The sequence below is a fragment of the Anticarsia gemmatalis genome, chromosome 10 (assembly GCF_050436995.1).
Source record: "Anticarsia gemmatalis isolate Benzon Research Colony breed Stoneville strain chromosome 10, ilAntGemm2 primary, whole genome shotgun sequence".
Lineage (NCBI taxonomy): Eukaryota > Metazoa > Arthropoda > Insecta > Lepidoptera > Erebidae > Anticarsia > Anticarsia gemmatalis.
The window spans coordinates 7,650,748-7,668,939 of record NC_134754.1 but is presented as its reverse complement, the minus strand read 5'-3'; the positions used below and the strand labels follow the sequence as shown (position 1 = coordinate 7,668,939).

The 18,192-nt window shown below is 34.1% G+C and overlaps 2 protein-coding genes across 2 annotated transcripts; both read left to right on the top strand.

The window, feature by feature from the left end:
* The first annotated feature begins 9,627 nt into the window (after positions 1-9,627).
* Positions 9,628-11,633, top strand: LOC142976142 (cytochrome P450 6j1-like). Its single transcript, XM_076119387.1, has 2 exons — positions 9,628-11,048; positions 11,157-11,633. Exons 1-2 carry the CDS (start codon positions 9,671-9,673, stop codon positions 11,339-11,341), a joined length of 1,563 nt encoding a protein of 520 aa, XP_075975502.1. The 5' UTR covers positions 9,628-9,670; the 3' UTR covers positions 11,342-11,633.
* A 46-nt stretch (positions 11,634-11,679) lies between these two features.
* Positions 11,680-17,842, top strand: LOC142976289 (uncharacterized). Its single transcript, XM_076119577.1, has 10 exons — positions 11,680-11,931; positions 12,558-12,721; positions 13,517-13,710; positions 14,011-14,211; positions 14,971-15,142; positions 15,351-15,522; positions 15,655-16,315; positions 16,434-16,549; positions 16,928-17,096; positions 17,739-17,842. The coding sequence occupies exons 1-10, from the start codon at positions 11,695-11,697 to the stop codon at positions 17,840-17,842; spliced, it is 2,190 nt and encodes a 729-aa protein (XP_075975692.1). The 5' UTR covers positions 11,680-11,694.
* The last annotated feature ends 350 nt before the right edge of the window (positions 17,843-18,192 follow it).

Sequence of the window (18,192 nt, the reverse complement as noted above, 5' to 3'; positions counted from 1 at the left end):
TTTGTGTACTATATTCTTCCGTTTTAAACACAACCCTGAACTGGTGTTTGGGGCTAATGAACCCATTCAAAAACATTGCAGAAATAATACAATTAGATACTAAATGAAGGCCTTAGTAAAATGTCAACGTTATTTCAAAACCTTAGAACACTACTTTTTACGATCATTGTAATACTCTACACCCTATTACAGCCGTCGCTTTCAAGAGCTTCGAATGAAAACGAGCAGAAATTAAAACTAATGTTTGCCTAAGTACTGAAACAATAGCGCTCAATATTTATAAAACTACGTCATGTTAATTATAGGAACTCCATTTTCCAAGCGGCTGGCTGCACCCTTTGTTTTTTCTTTTAGACAAGTTGAATTGCGACATTCTTTTTCCTTGGCACTAAATCTCTTCGTTAATTTAGATCTAGGCGAAGTCTTGGGCTCATTCTAGACGGTAACGATCCGCATTCAGGGTTCTTTGTGGGCTGTGGCCACTGTGCAAACCATTTCTCTTCTTCTTTAATAAGACATAGTGCATGGTCCAGGAAATTTGCATAAAGTGAAAGGCGAAAGTCTTAACGGGCGCTTGGAGGTACCTCGGTATACAAAATGATGCGCTGTGCTTTTGTTTTGGATTTTGCTAACTTAGGTACAAAATTTTTCGCGTTAATATCACATTATTTGCTGCTGTAAAGAAAAAACAATAAATACAGATAAACATTACGAATCGTAACAAATAGCTAATGTCTTGGGAAACGGAAATAATATAATATTTTAGTGTGGTGGTGAATAGTTGAAATTCTTTTCATTGAAATCGTCAAAGAGAATCGTTGTTCTAATATTTTGAGACTCTATTTTGAAACGAATACCAGTACAAGAATTATCAGACATTATGATAAATGATATTAACCAAGCACATAGTGCATACTATTAAACCCCAAATAGATTACATCATGTTAATCAAAGTACGTAAACCTTTGTCTTACAATTTCGGTTTATAACTTAGTACATTCATGCGTCATGTTTTCACTGACACTTTTGAATACGTGCTCTCGTTGTTATCTTCTCAATAAATTATGTTTATATGAATTCACGTCTCAACAATATAACTTACACGTAATACAAATAGCACTTGTAAAGAATACAAACAAGTATTCAGAGTAGACGTTATCAATTTTAAGAAGAAATAACGTTGGTTTTGTAACAGAATAACTGCATCAAGCATAATTACTCTACCAATTTAAACATAAAATCACGCCTCCTTCCCATAAAAAGACCAGAGAATTCCACTTGGTATGGTCCTTACCAACTTCCTTTGCTTCAGGACCACCGGCAGCGAGTGCTAAACACCTGACTTTTTTGCAAGACATCACCGATATGATCTGTGTTTGTCTTTCGGCGCCGCCTCCTGGCGTTTCCATTTACGTACACAGTATTTTTTTTCGACAAACCACAAAAAAATATTATTATCGGATTATTGATAAATGTACTATGCGTCAGTAGATTTTTATAAATGGTACCCCAGCCGGGAATATTTCCATCATTAGTAATCTTAATTAGAGCATAAATTGCCTTATGCAATTGTCTTATGTTAGGCAATCCTATGGTAAGATTAAAAATCTCTTTCCTATTGCTAATGAATAAAATGTTTATAAAAACCTACACCAGACATCCAGAACCTTAATTTTCTCCCAAATAAAACCTAAAGTCTAAGGACTAGATGTTCCGACTAATTATTTGAGTATTTACGTTTTCAGACTGAAAATACGTAAGCATCGTTCTTTTACAAGCTCCATTTAAAGAGTTAATGAAACGTAGAATTTGTTACTACGTAAACTATTGTTTTAGACTTTAATTTATTTGTAATGACTCGTGTAAACCTTCTATGAACTTTAAAAATTTATAAAAAGACTTTTCTGAGTGCTGAAACCTTAGAAATTAAGGAAGCCATTGGAAGCAAGTATTTTGGGCATAATTTATTAACTTTGCTAATATAAGAAATAGCTGTAAACCTTTTCTTTCTCAGTAAATAGGGCAATCTAAAATAAGTATCTTAGTTATATTCAAATGATAAAGACCTGTAAAGAAATGTGGTAACTAGATCACCTAGATACTTTTAATTAGTAGCAATTGATCTTAAAACAAAATAACTTATTTTCAATTGTAAAGGTACCTATATCTTTTCAATCGTTTGACCTGTTTTTATTAATAACGTAATAAGCAAGGGTTGCGATAGCAATAGTAAGCAATATCGTATTTTACTCTACCCTTCAGGTGACCAAATTCTTCGACCTGAAATTAATCACACGTTGCTTTCAATTGAATTGATACGAACTTTAAAACAATTACGATACCAACTAATAATGGTGTTTCGGTCTGTTGCCTACAAAACCACAACGACCTTTTCCTAAACCGAGCGAAACGAAATAATATAAAACTGAACAGAGGTCTACTTCAATTTCACGAAAACCGAAACTTCACATGATATTTCTAATGTGTCTTACCAAAATTTTATTTATATATTGTACTTCAATCGAGGAAGATTCATATCACATTAAGTTTTCTAAACTTACTTAACGTAATTCACGGAATCTCGAAACGAAAGATCGATTTTCACATATGAATATCGATTTTGAATATCGAAATCGTTATCGAAACTTTGAGTAAAAGAAACATAGTAGGCCTGTTGGGTTAAGAGCAAACAGAAATCGAAAAACCTATTACATGCGAAAAGGATGGGAAGGTCTTTACATAAGAAATCAACATCCTACGAAACCTTTGGAATATTTTATTACCAAAATGTTTATACGCCCACTTGTCTTTGCGTATAATATTCTCTATAAATAAAACTTTATTTAACCAATCATATGGAATTATAGAGTCGATACGAAGGTTTAAACGTGGACTGCTGGTTATTAATATAGAAACTTAATAGTATTTATAAACTAAAGTCTTAATAGCTGAAGTATTGATAAAGTACTTAGTAATTTGGTGAGTAGTACTCGTAACAAGCGGTCTCGTATGACAAGATGTATGGATGTGAATGAGGCAAGGGAAGTTGGTAAGGATTGTACCAAGTGGCGTTATTTGGTCTTTGCCTTCCCCTATAGGAAAATACGTTTGATGTACACTGTTATATAAAAGTTTGTTGTCAGTTATCTAAAAGGTAGAAATTGTAGTGTTAAAGGAGATTTGACTGAATTTAAAAAATAGTTGTGATTTGTGACTAGTTGATGTACTAGATTTCATAAATTGGCGTACTAAGTTTGTCGTTTCCACAAAGCCACCTAAGTGTCGCTAATAGATACGAAACATCAAATGTATTTAATATTAAGGTAATCCCTTTATTGAAACAACTCTCTAAAGACCCGTATACACGAAACACAATTGTTTGCATGATGTTAAATTATCTAACTTTTTTTCAATTGCGATTCTCTTGTAATTCTACCAGTTACCAATGCAAAAATTGTTTTAAAACTTATTCTTTTAACTTTTGCGGAGTTCGAATGACATTAGTGCTATAATGTTTTATTGTTGAAGGATAGTACAGATTTTAAGCATTTCTTTTTCAGTTTATACAATTAAAAACAGAATACGATGTGCCCGCTAATGAATATTTTCTCGCCATTAATGAACTAAAAATGCAAAGTTAGTTAACTGTTGTATAATATTTTTTACTGTTCAATATAATAGAATAGCTTTCTTAAATTATCAAACGTGTCAATATTGAAGGCGCGATACTTTCGATCAGATACAACTTCACTACATAAGTCTAGTAAATACGGAGCTTTATATACACCTAATATGATGCTTTAGGCATCCCGTCGAACAATATTAGGCAGAGTAATAATTAATCTAGGGACGACGTTCGTCTTTGAAGAGTCGACACCCGAAGGATTTACTTAGTCATTAGTTACGTTATGTTGCGCGGATTACGATGCTGGATTGAGCTGCAAGATTACTTAGGTTCTAAGTGATTAATGTGTTCACGATACTGCACATTGTATGGGTATTTATATAACAACTAACTTTAACGCTTGATTTAACCGGCGTATTTTTTTTCAAATGTATGTAACTATTCTACCCCATCTTTTTCTATAGTGATGTCTCAGGTTTGAATCCCAGTTCGGGTTTAGATTTTTAGACTTTACGATTTATGATAGCATTATTGCAATAATAGCTCGTAGTGCTGTATCATACAGCAAAACCCTTTTTAGACTCGGTAAAAACTCATTTTTAATTATGTCTAGCAATTCATACACAAGGAACATTACGCCATATGTATGTTTAATAGAGTCCGAAAAATGTTATTTTTTAATTCAATCGCCTAGTAAGAGGAAAAAGCTAAAAAAGCTAAAGTACTGGGTAAAGTCGATTTTAATAGTTATTCAATAACTTAAGACAAAAACATCGTTCGAAAAATCCTCGTCATCTGCACGAAAGCCCCCAATTCCAGGTGTCACATACATCATCAAAAACAAGAGCATTTCTCACGAAACTCAACACCATTTTTCGGGCAGGCATTAACTAAATCCCATAACTTAACCTGAGACACGGGACTCGGGGGGGAAGGTCAAGCGGCATACATAACGATGTCACACGCATAATAAGGTAAGGTTTCAACCAACGCGTGAATTTACCTTGCAAACCTAGTCGTAGTTTGTTAAAGAATTATATATTACTAGCTGACCCGCGCAGCTCCGCTCACGCTTTCTTGTTTTTATTTAATACCGCGCATTTTCAGGTTTACGATCCGCGGAGGTATACAAATGTCTGAATTGACATCAATTGACATTGAATATCAGTGACCTGCAGACGTACGCATCTGATGGTATCCTGCTTACTATGATTACTTTATTTAGGAATTATTGTAATTATTCATTATAATCAGAATAAATTGTGCACACCAAGATTATCTGCTAAGTTGTCGTACTGTAGTATATTTACTATGTATAATAAAATTCCTTCAACTGATTACCTCACCAATTCTTAAATCATTTTCAAATATTGATATGTCTTACTCGAATTTAATAAAATACATACAATACTCAAAATCGCCAAAAAGCGAAAATAATTTGTTCTCTCACATGTCCCATATAGGACGAATGGTTTGCATAACGTCCTTTAAAAATATCGCAATCCCAATACGTCATCCATCACTTCATTGTCTTTCCATAACATAAAGCTCTTCATTATTCATACACACACGGACGTTGCAAGCGCTAGCGTGGCGTCTCCTCGCACGCCATTCGTGGAATCGTAGATACCTGTCAAATTTGACAGCTGACAAATAATCCAAGGCGCTTATATTTACGCACGCACACCTGACTACGCGAAAACAGCATGGGTTATGAATTCACCCCTAAATATACAGAGAAAAATATATTCCCCGTTATATCTTTGCACACTACAGGAAGAACAAAAAAGTAAGCGGTTTTTCAATGCTTTCAATTTCATCTTGAGTGAATTCAATCAGGCACCACTTGACGGAACTCCATTATAAAATAATTATCGACTTGTCTTTCCCCTAACAAATACCATTGGAGTTTGCAAAACTTTTTTCATTGGAATTTTATGTTTGACGAGATGAGAAATTCGAAAGGAACGAAATTCACGATCAATACTGCGAGTATTAAACATCTTTTCAGCTTAACAGCAGATATCAATCCAATCCACCTACAAACAGTGAGGATCGTCTCTTTGATCTTTCATTCGCTTCAATATCGCACACTCCAGTACCTCACAATATATCTACGAGTATTGCGCTATAGGCTACAGTCAGTAAGAACCCAAAATAATTGGAAATAAACACGATCGTGACATTTCATTACTTAGATACACGGCAAACGCAGTATTATTTTGTTATTTTACATCATTACCTGTGTTTGTTTAGGCCCACCAATATTGACGGGATCCTCCTCAATCAATGGAGCGGCCACCTAACTTCCAATATTGGCCTTGTTAAAGGAATTGTTTGGACCAAATTCTTCTATGTTGATCAAAGGAAAATATAAGGAATATTGGTTTGACATTCCTCGCAAATTGTAGCCCCAATTAGGGGAAATGTAGTTGACATGTAGGCACTGATCATAATTCTTGTATGAAGATAAATGCCAAATATCTGACGATTTTCTACGAATGCCTACACGAGCAAAAATAAATTCTATGTTTTGATTCCTTGGAATTCTTTCAACAATGTTATGATAGATAAGGTATTTCACTACATAATATGTTGGATTCTATACATATTTAAAATTTTCAAGCACCAACATACGCACCTAAAGGTTTAGCACCACTGCGAGCACTCTACCATTCAGAGTAATACAGACATATTTTACACAGAAAGCAGTTTCGACAATACATTTGAGAATGCAACAAAACCGGACTCCTGTCTAAGATACCGTCTAGCTCCAACAATCTATCACTAGAGTACATCTAGGTGTGAAAAGAACTTTTACGGGCGTCGTCAATCTTAGGCGACATTTAATTCCGCCCCGGGACACTCACTTACGGTAACAATATTGTATTTGTTGCCAAACATAAAACTTCAGGCGTTGTACATTTTTCTCTTCTAACCTACAACACAGGATACGGATAAATGTTAGTTTTATTTTATTGTGTTGGACGCTATTTGTTAAGATGTTGCAACTCCGAGTGCTAAATGTGTTATGTTAGTATGTTTTCTGTGTGATAGCGTTCACACATATACATAAGTGCCTGAAATTAAATTGTTGCAAGCGCAATTTTCACGCTAAGAAACAAATTTGCTATTCAAAGATCTCAATCAAATTGATGGCTCTTTACACCTTATTTTACTTGTATTGAATTCGACGACAATACTACGAATATAATCGATCAGTGCCATTTAGTAGTATAGTTCATTAGAAGCACTCAGTGCGATCTAACTGCTAAGAGATTTATCGAGATCACTTGTCACTTACACTCGTCGGAGAGGTTTTATAGTTTATTTTAGTGAAGGAACTTTGGTGACCAATGGTAATGCTGCCTTCTGACCAATGGTGCTGTGTTTGAGATCCATTTAACTTAGCTCCGAAAGATTGTTTCCATTTTTTGTAAATCAAATTACTAAAATGTCATGAAGTAAAATGTTAAGTCGGGGGAAACTTGTAATAAAATGTTTTCTCTACACAAAAAAGCTCGATATTTGGGTACCTCATGAGCTCACTGAAAGAAACCTAATGAACCGTGTACTCGTTTGTGATTTTTGAAGCCAAAGAGATTTTATTACAAGTTTATACACACTATAATGCGAAAAGACTTTTTCCCCAACCTAATATACTAATGTTACGTCTTTTTCCTTACAAATCGATTTCTTTACCTCATAATAATATTATGTAGGCACACGACGATATATCGAAGTCCTGGTTTTATTCTCGGGACGGGAAATTGTCTTTCTTTTGTTTTTGACACAAATTATCCGTAGGAATTTTGGATAGCAACAAGTCCTTCTACAACATGAGGAAAACGGAAACTCGTACGGCTCGTAACCACATTATTCATCGGAACTTAGGTATTCTGGCATATAGCAAACATCAATCAATGGTGCCCAGTCCTGTGTCGTCCTTGTCTAACGGACTTCAACGACCACCTCAGACAGTGCACGTGTCGCTTGCCGGTTGTTGGTTAAAGTTCTACAATGCCAGAAGTGACTGGCATTGTAGAACTTTATGGGAACCTTTTTTGGCCGATATGAAGGAAACACCATTCAATAAAAATAAGTATATTATTAAGGAGATATTTATAATTTTAAACACTTATCTGTACTAAAAACATGTCTACACGGATTACACGTGACTTAACACGTGTCCAACAAACACACCTAAGGCTTTCCGGTACAAACAAATAGCAAATATTTGTATTTGTTACAGTAGTCAACAAGCTATATATCTTTCAGGCACCTATTGTTATTATAACAAAAGTATTTTATATAAATTCAAGAAACATCCACACAAACGAATATTGTTAGAACTTAGCTCAGACAAGCGTGATCTTAGTAACCTACTTTCATCGTTTCTTCCTTCACGGCTCTCTCTGCACGTTCATGATTTAATATTTTACATAAAAAAGTATTTTATCTCACCACACCTAGTCTCCATAGACTAATAAATTCAAAAAGTTAGATTAGCTCTCAGTTCTTTTAGTGTAGTTTGCAAAGAATCACCTGAGGTCGCTCTTCATATGAATTCCAAGTAAAAAACGATGGGTGCATCCTGAAGAATAGTTGTGATATTTTATGAGTGCAAGAAGTCAAATAAACTTCCTCGAAAATTTTGGATTTTACATGATTTTTATTTTCTTTTTAGTGTTATTATCTTTAGGAATATCTTCCAAAGTCACTACTAACGAATAACTTTAACATCACATTTTTATTTTTGCGTTAGTAAAAGTATAAATTTGACTCATTCAACCGTCATCAAACAACAACAATAAAATCAAGAATCTTTCTCAAAACTGGAAACGAAACAAACACTTACACTATTAGTTTGTAAAACAAGTACAAGTTCTAATGAAAAGATCGGGAATAGAAACACAAACAGAGGTGGAATGAATTACTTGAAGAAGCAAGGTTCACGAAGCAGTGTTCAGCTTCGCACACCTCTCAATTGTTTTAGAAAAACCTTTGAACAAAACTGCGACAGCAAACTAGTAAGGCGTATGTAACACGACGCAATGGAACTATAGAAGACGTTTCGCTAAATGCTTAAGACGGTTGAAAATTATTTATGTCTTATTCAAGTAAAGAAGGTACCTGCTCCACGTTTTTATGGTGACAATGAATATTTCAACAAATAATATTAAATAAATGTACTGCACAAAATAAATAATATAAACTCGCTTCTTCACAAGCGAATTTGTCCACGTGTAAATTCCAGAGATAAAGTAGTATACCTACTATGTGTTAACCCATATCGTTTAAGATCTTAATATAACTATACACTGTGATCTCTGATTAATTATTTATCAATTTTATATGTTTTAGCCGATCAACCCGATGAAATCTTGCTCACAAGAAATAAACGCATAATTAGATCCATATTTAACCTTTCATGAATAACAAAACATTAAATCATCTTTACGAGCAAAAAATACCAGTAAATAGGTATATATTTTTAAAAGAGAAAAGGTTATCAAAAGTTATCTAAAATGTTAACATACTGTAATTGTCTGTTATGTCTTAGGTACTTTATTTATTAGTTTTTTATTCTACTTAATGAATGAGTTATGACATAATCGTGAGAGCAGCGTGCTAATTTTGTGCTGTATTCGAAACATGAAAACCGCAAAGATACACATTTGTTTTGTTTAGAGTTCGCTGACCTTTCATTAATTTTCGAACAAGACTAAACAATTATAATATATTTATTTATTAATTATTACGCCCAGCTAATCAGCAAAACACTATGATATGCCATGCTAGGATTAACCAAGTGTCCGCAAACTTATTTATTTTAATTAAAAGATGTATGTATTTTTGCACGTTTCAATCTGTCTAACTTGCCGCCGTAATAATAGGTATTTGCTTTAATCACGCGAGAACTTGAATAGCTTTATATAATTCAAACAATGACAATCGCACATTATCTGCGTTTTTATGTTGATAGTTTGTTAGTCGTCTTTACTTCGTACTTAGAGTCCGTCGCAGTAAGACGTTACATCTAAAATGTGGAGTGTAGTAGGATACGTGTTATCTGTAATAATCTGTGCCTTGTATTACTTATCCACAAGACATTTTCACTATTGGAAGAAAAAGCAAGTACCTCATCTCCAGCCTACACCATTACTGGGAAACTACGGAGATTTTATTTTGTTGAAAACATTTGTAGGAAATGTGACTAAAAGGATTTGTGAACAGTTTCCCAGTGAACCCTACGTTGGCGCTTACTTCGGAACGGAGCCCACTTTGATAGTTCAAGATCCTGAACTGCTAAAATTAATTTTGACAAAGGATTTCTATTACTTCAATGGCAGAGAAGTATCTAATTACACGGAGAAAGAACCAACAACAAGGGGTATTTTCTTCGAATCCGGCGATAAATGGAAAATCATCCGGCAAAATCTTACACCTTTATTCACGTCTTTCAAAACAAAAAGTATGTTTCCTCTAATTGAAAAATGCACTGTGGACCTCGAAAACTTGCTAGAATATGAATGTAAAACTTCAAATGTTTTTGAATTGAACAGATTGATGGCTCGATACACTTTGGATTGCGTCGGTTCATGTGCTTTTGGTGTTGAACCAAATACTCTACAAGTAAATTGCGACGGCAACCTTTTCTTATCAATAGCCGAAGACTTATTCAAGAAAACTGATGTAAGAGGATATTTGAACATCGCTCGCTCAGTTTGGCCCTGGGTGTTCTATGCACTTGGACGTAGAATGTTTCCGCAGTCTATTCACGACTCCATGGAGGTGATGATAACCGATGTTTGTAACTCACGCCAGAATAAACCAAGTTCAAGAAACGACTACATCGATATGCTATTAGGTTTGAAAGAAAACGATTGTATGATTGGTGACGGTATAAAGAATTCACAACAAATAAACGATCCCCAAAAAGTGTCTTTGAAACTAGACATGGATGTAATCAGTGCAATAAGCTTGTCATTTTTTGGAGGCGGTTTTGAAACTTCGGCGACTACACTAGTTTTGACTTTATTTGAGTTCGCAAAGAATGAAGAAATACAGTTAAAGGTTCAGCAAGAAGTGGACGAGTATCTGGTGAAACGTAATTTTAAACTAGACTACGATTGCGTCACTGAACTACCGTATCTTGCAGCGTGTGTGAATGAGACTTTGCGTTTGTATCCAGTATTTACGGTCATCACACGAGAAGTGATGGAAGACTATACTCTGCCCACAGGCTTGAAACTAGACAAAGGTGTAAGAATACACATACCAGTATATCATTTGCATCTGAACCCTGATAATTTCCCGGAGCCCGAACAGTTTCGACCTGAACGATTCATGCCCGAAGAGAAACATAAAATTAAACCTTACACCTATCTTCCTTTTGGCGAAGGTCCGAGAGCATGCATCGGTAAATATAGTTATTTTATTGCTCAGCTTGTAAAGAATTGGCTTAGAAATCTTGAATTCTCTGGTATTAAATAACGTAGTCTAATATATTTAATTATTGTTTTTACAGGTGTTCGTTTCAGTAAGATGGAAGTATACACTGGTATTATTACGGTGTTGAAGAATTACAAACTAAAATTAGCGAAAGGGATGTCGAAGACAATTGATTTTGATCCAAGAATAATCGTGTCTCATACTACAGAAGGTGTATATTTGGAGTTTGAACGACGTCAAACAGCGTCACAGAATGCTTGATGCGACAAAACCTATATTTTATAAAAACGCTTATTTTTCTTAAATAAAATATATGTAGGATGGGGCTAAAAGATCTACATAGGTAGTGTTATAGGTTATAGGATATTTTTATTTGTTCTTATTAGGAACAAAACGGTAATGGAAGAACGTGTTTTCATATTAATATTATTAAAATCCTTGCTTAAGTTGTATTCACGTTGTATTAAACAATAAGGAGTTTTATAAACTAACATAGACAAGAATAGATCTTAAAGTGCATAATTTACGTCAGTCATTAAATTGTCATTTCTTTTAACCTATTGTATTCTTATAAAATACAATAAGATTATTCATTCTAGATATTTGTTTTTATAATGAGTGACAAAAAGACTCCTAAAACTCCAGCTAGTGCCGAATCATCAAAGTTGTGCCTAAGTACTTTCACCTTAACTTTCGTAGTAGAAGTGTTAGGTATTGATATCTTCCATGATTGTAACGAGGGAGCCATCGATCTTGGTCCTGGACCGGTCCAAGGAATGAAGCTTCAGTACCAGTTGGTACCAGGTCATAATTACGATGTAGACATACTGATATGGCCACATACTGCGAAGGTAGTAATCTATATTTTTTTGCATTATTGTAGAAGATGTTTGTTTTGAACTTATCTTTACTACAATTACTAATGTTAAAGGATAAGTTTGTTTGAACGCACTGAGCTCAGGAAATACTTTATACTCTACTCTTAAATCCACATTGATCCAAATATTTATCTATAACATCATGCTAAAACTAATGTAAGTGGATCAACAATAAAAATTGTTGTGAAAACGAGAAAACTAAGGTTCACGCGAACTTGCAGTGCGGCCGCTAGTCTGCAATATATTCATAGAAAATTATAATAGTCTGAACGTGTGAAAAATCTTTTTACACGTGATATTCCATTATTAGTAATTAACTGCTGAGATAGTCCATAATTCTTTTATGTCGATTTTCTGTTTATGGACTGTAAACTTGTTCAGAGAGCCACCTTGTGATGTGCAATGTAGAGAATATACAAATAGTTGGCAACTTCAATATGTTCATATGTTTTATAGAATATTTATTGTATGCAAAATAATTATTTTTGTTGTTAGTTTCTCTCTCTTTGTCATTCATACAAATGAAGTTAACTTATTGAATGAAAATATATAGGTTTTATTTATTAATTTATTCCTAGTCTTTATAATAATTTGTGTAGATTTGGTGTGGAATGAACAGTGGATGGGTACGAACCTGGTATTTCTTGCAACGGAGATGGCTGGCGTTTTCAATTCGACACGCGCTGCCTGTAAGGGTTCTGGAGTACAGATGCCATTATGCTACCGTGAATCCTATTATGGGGCTCGGTACCCTTAGCGCTAAGTATTACATATGATATTTTATAGTAATATAAAATAATTATTAAGGCCAAGGGTTAGGCCTTGAGTCCACCACACTGGCTAAGTGCGGGTTGGGGACTTTACACGCCCTTAATAAATGTATTTAACCAATTTTAGGCATGCAAGGTTTGCTCTCGATGTTTTCCTTCATCGTTGGCGCATGTGATAATTATTTCTAATCCACACACAAGCATCCACTAGCACACCCAACCAGTCCGTCTCTTCGGAACGACTCTAATAGAATTAATAATACAAGTACAATGATAACAAATGTTAATGTAATCCTAGAAATTTGAATCTATTACAATCTGCAATGATAAAAATAGATACTTGTTCGACCATGACCTGATTATTTATAAACAAGTAATTTCGAAGGTTATCATATCGATAAATAAGATAACTTGCAGACGGATTTGCGTGCTTCTTATCCACTTGTTTATAACTTTATACATCAACAGTTGATAATAAGTAATATTATAAAATAAAATCCCCACATCTGCTTGTCCGTCTGTTTGAATCATTCTAAAAGATAGAGCAATTTCCGTAAAACATTAAAGCGTATATAATTTGTTAAATAATGCTACGCAAAATAACTTTTTAACCCCGTCGTATTTAAGGGGGGGCGCTAGTCAATAATAATGTTTAATCGACAAATTTATGTAACTGGTTTTTCTCATTGCATTTCATCGTTGCAATCAAATAACATGTTGCTGTGTATTGAACTTAGAGATTGAATTGGTGCTTAAAAATGGCATAGGAACCAGGATTTTATTTTCAGTGCCAAGAATGACAAATGTGCAGAAGTATACTTACCTAAACTGTCTTTTGGAGAGCGTCGACAGTTCGCCTCAGTGCAAGAACTAGAAGAAAGTCTAATAAATTTCATAATTGATTTAATATGGAGTCTAGTTTCGAAGTTCATACCAGCTTCAAATTTAGACGGGCCTTTCGATACACCATATCCAGTTACAGGTGGTTTCAAACATTTTTACTATTTATAAGTATTTATACTCTGATACGTAAAGCCGTTGAACTTCTAAAGACAGTCGATAAATCGGATCCAACTTTATTAGTCCTGCATTTTTTCTCAGGTTTTCCTTCCTCTTTCATGTTCTATTACCTGACCACATCTGCCCTACGTAATAAAATACTTTTAACGCAAACATGCAGCACAATTATTCGTGTACTCAAAAGATTTTGTTAGTGATCTCTGAACGGCTTCCCGACTGTCATTATTGTAGAACTAAATACCTTAAACTAAAATTCTTGCAGATAAAAGACACCAAGACGCGGTACTTGAACACGTCCAAGAGCTGATACTAAACAAAGAACAATCGGAATTCGGTGAAAGTGTGTTGGTATTAGAAAGTACAACAAACCCAGCATTAAAAAGCAAAGACCCGAAGGATAAGAAAAAAGTAGCTGAAGTAATTAAATTCGAAATTAAATTGTCTGGAGACTCCATTATATCAGGTACTTACTTTCCATTCTTATTTTCTTACTATGAGAGATTGTTTGCAGGTTGGGCCATCTGAAGGAAGAATTTTCTACACGCAGTCGGCACTGATACTATATTACAAATGTCGTATGCAAAAAAAAAACAAGATTTTGAACTGCTAAAATCGTGAATATCTAAATTTGATGAGCATAATTATTACTCATACTTTCGACTCAACTAAAGATAGCCGATACAAATTCACCGACATCGTTAAAAATACTGACCGTATCAATAATACATAACATTTTACAAAAAAATATTTTTATTGAGTACCTCAGACCTAACGTAATTGGAAAACTCGGGCCAATTTATGTACTTGGAGAGGTCGAAGGTCCTTATTACGATCCCCTATAGACTACTTATGATAATAATAACTCTTATGAACGTATAATAAGTACCCATGCTATCGGCTCTTCAACTGTCGAGTTAATTCAAGGGCTTTTATGACAAATATAATATTTTGAATATGTTCTGCATTTTCGTATTTATTCAACAATTCAGATTTTACTCGAATATTTTGATATAAATGTACTTGTTTAAATAAGGCTCAATAATATTTAAGTCCTTGAAGTTAACTCTTTTAATAATAATAGTTCTGAAGATGGCTCTTCAAAAACATTGATCCTCTCATGAATTACAAACTAATGTAAAAAGATTCGTATTCAAAAGAAAAATAACGATCATAATGTTAGAATAAAAAGTATTAAAAAGTCAAGTTATATTATTATTTCCAGGAACGGGCAGAATAATTCCGTTTGAAGTTGTTGGTGACAAACCAAGCGAACTCGGTGATATGATAGTTCTAGTTGCAAGTGCAAATTTGCCGGCACAAGATGATCATCCCGTTATATTTGTTAATATTGGCACTCTCACGGATGTTCCTTTGGAAGAGTTTAAAAAACATAAGTGAGTATTTTTCTGTACAATTACTCCCTAACTGGTCAGAGCATAAAGTGGCTTAGCTATACTTTAGCGATGGGTATTTTTCTGTCCGCGTTACTATGCTGTATTCTCTATGCTCTAAGACTTGAAATTCCAATAGCTTTTCATATTTTTTTAATTTCTCTTAAATGTTATAAAGGAAACGCACATTGAAATAGCTTCTTTGTTTTAGAATTTCTCACATTTACACAAAATGGATTATGGGAGAGGAAGAACATGTTTCCGAACTGCAACAGCTGAAAACTAAGAATGAAATAGATTTTAATGATCATCACGCGGTACCGCTGGAACATAATGCGTCTGAAGTGATGGCTGGCTTTTTAGATCACGTTTATAAAATCGAGGTATCTAAATCACATTTAAATCATTTTGCAAATGAATCAGGATTTCATAAAACAACATTTTTTATAATTATTTTGCAATAACGAATTACAATCGGCCTCGAAACCATCAATTAATATTCATTTTAATTATAGCTTCGTGGAATCAGACCAGTACCATCAATAAATGACAAACCAAAATTCTTTGGATATGCAAAAGGTGATCGTGATTTTGGTTCAGCTGTACCACCTAAGTTACCAAATCTAGATACCGATATCATTATTGCAACAACTAAGATTGATGCAAGAGAACTATCAAACGCAGTGAACTCACTAATAAGAGGAGAATATGCGTTATATCCACCAGATATTTCTGTAGCACCTCTCGAACGAGAAGGGATTTGCAGTAACGATATAAATGCAGTAAGAAAACCGTTGATTCCAAATCTAGTGGTTCCTGCAAGCACAATTTTAGAAGCACAGATGACATTAGAAGTGTCAATTGGTTTAGTTGGATGCAAACCCCAAAGAATGCCGAAGAGATATTCAAGATTGTACTTTCTAGTCAATGATACAGAGGGCATTATGGCAATATTACGTCATATCACAGAAATTAATGAAGATGTAGTCCTGACTGGTATAAGAGATAATCTTTTGACAGGCTTTGCCTTAGACACGGGTGATACAGTCATTTTGTATGTAGAAGGACCTAGAGATGGACAAATACTACGCGTGTTCGAAATAACCGAAGATTTTTATCCAAAAATTAAACCTTACTTTTCCACTTCTGCTAAATTTCCTAATAGATTGTATCCTGGTAAGTAACAATATGAGAGCTTTACAAGTAACCTTGCAATCTTATTAAATTATTTTAAAATTTTTCGCAATTGGTGGTATTTTTTCTTTGAACTACAAATATATGATGTATTTTTCAGAGTTACTAATGACCACAATGCCTTTTACTATACTGAAGATGTTCGTCCCTTTATCAGTTGTTCTCGCATGTCCACCAGTGTACGCTCGTCCTGCCTTGCCTTTGCCTACTCGATTTGTAAGTAATCTTAACTCTAATGTAAGATTAAACTACACTTCCAAGTATATAATCCCAAAATCTATATTACTGATTCTGATACATGTATCTCAGAAACAAACACGCGGTATGAAGATCTTACAATTAATACATAACTTTAAAGCTGACAGCGAACAGTAATATTTCGTGTTTTTTTAATAAATCAATAGTATTCATAAAGTTTGCATTAGACACCGACACACATTGATTACCTTGTCTAATGTCTGGTTGGTTATTATAAAGAGTTTGCGTAACTTATCCGGAGCTTGGTAAAACTGGATACTAAACTACTACTAATAGTAAACTAAACTAGATCTTGTTCTTTCCTTTGCTAAAATAAACTCAAACAATGATATACAGGCAGTAATGAAGATCGGTCGTCTCTTAGCCGCGGATGAGTCAATAGTTCCGACGTCCAACAATATGCCAACAATGGCTGAGATGAAGAGCTTCAGGCTGGAGCTTTGCGTCGCGCCTCGGCCACCAGCTGTTACAATCGGAGATGTCCCGATTAAATTGAGCGTCCATCGTAGGTTTTACAATATATGTATATTTGAACTTGCTTCTGTCTACGACAAAGAAATTACCCGGGATTAGATACTATGCGTTAATCCAAGTTATAAACTGTATTTCTACTTGATATCATCATAATCCATTCCGGAGTTAATCGAGTAATAAACACCCATACAAATAATTTTCATATTTATATAATTCGTAAAAAGTGTAGATTCAACAAACTTTATCTATACTAATACATATTACGTCATCATCAGTTGGATTTGGAAAAAATATAAAGATATGAGGTTTCATTGAAAAAGGGAATAACCTAAGGTCAACTACAGACCACATTAACATTAATCAAAGTTTTAAACTTTCCTTATATTCATTTTAAAGCTTTATCGCATGTGTTTCTATATTGGCAAACCGATAGCTTCATTTCTTGTAAATAATTCGCGATACGTGTAACAGAGTTTGTTAAACGAAAACAATGATAATTGCATGTTATGATAGCAATCTCAACAATTGCTTGGAAAAACATATGCATTCCGGAGTATTGCAGAATATTTTAACTTTTGTGAACATATCAAAATTACTTAAACAATACCATACAAATTTTAATATACCATTGATATCAGTAATATGCACTCCCCAATTTTGTTTTTGTTTTCAGCAGAACCCGTTAATGAAACTAGAGCATCGGAACAAAGCGTACAAAGGATTAATTGGGAAAGTAATAAAACTAAAAGTCAGAAGGAATTAAAGAAAGTTGAATAAACTTATTACGTATTTACTCTGGTTTTTCAATTTGATTTGATCTTATAATTTTAGCGAAATTTTTAATATTAGAAATTAGGAATATTAAAACACCTTATATTTTAGGTGCGTTTGGTTTGTAAGTGGCCAGAAACTACAATGTTGTGCCACAAATACCACACCCTGACAGCGTCTTCAAACTCAAATAGAATAAAACCCTACCCTAGAAAGACATACACAAACGTAAAATCTAGCAAAAAGGACATATTATGCGTAAGATGCTGAATGCCCGTAACCGCCTAATACTTTAAGCCAATATATGCGTTTGTGAATAAACCAAGGGATGTAGGCATTGTAGCAAGTGGCAACGT

Coding starts and splice junctions, on each gene's coding strand:
- LOC142976142 (XM_076119387.1), top strand. CDS start 9,671: ATGTGGAGTGTAGTAGGATACGTGTTATCTGTAATAATCTGTGCCTTG. Junction 11,049..11,156: donor AGGTCCGAGAGCATGCATCG/GTAAATATAGTT, acceptor TTGTTTTTACAG/GTGTTCGTTTCAGTAAGATG.
- LOC142976289 (XM_076119577.1), top strand. CDS start 11,695: ATGAGTGACAAAAAGACTCCTAAAACTCCAGCTAGTGCCGAATCATCA. Junction 13,711..14,010: donor TACACCATATCCAGTTACAG/GTGGTTTCAAAC, acceptor AAATTCTTGCAG/ATAAAAGACACCAAGACGCG. Junction 16,316..16,433: donor TCCTAATAGATTGTATCCTG/GTAAGTAACAAT, acceptor TGTATTTTTCAG/AGTTACTAATGACCACAATG.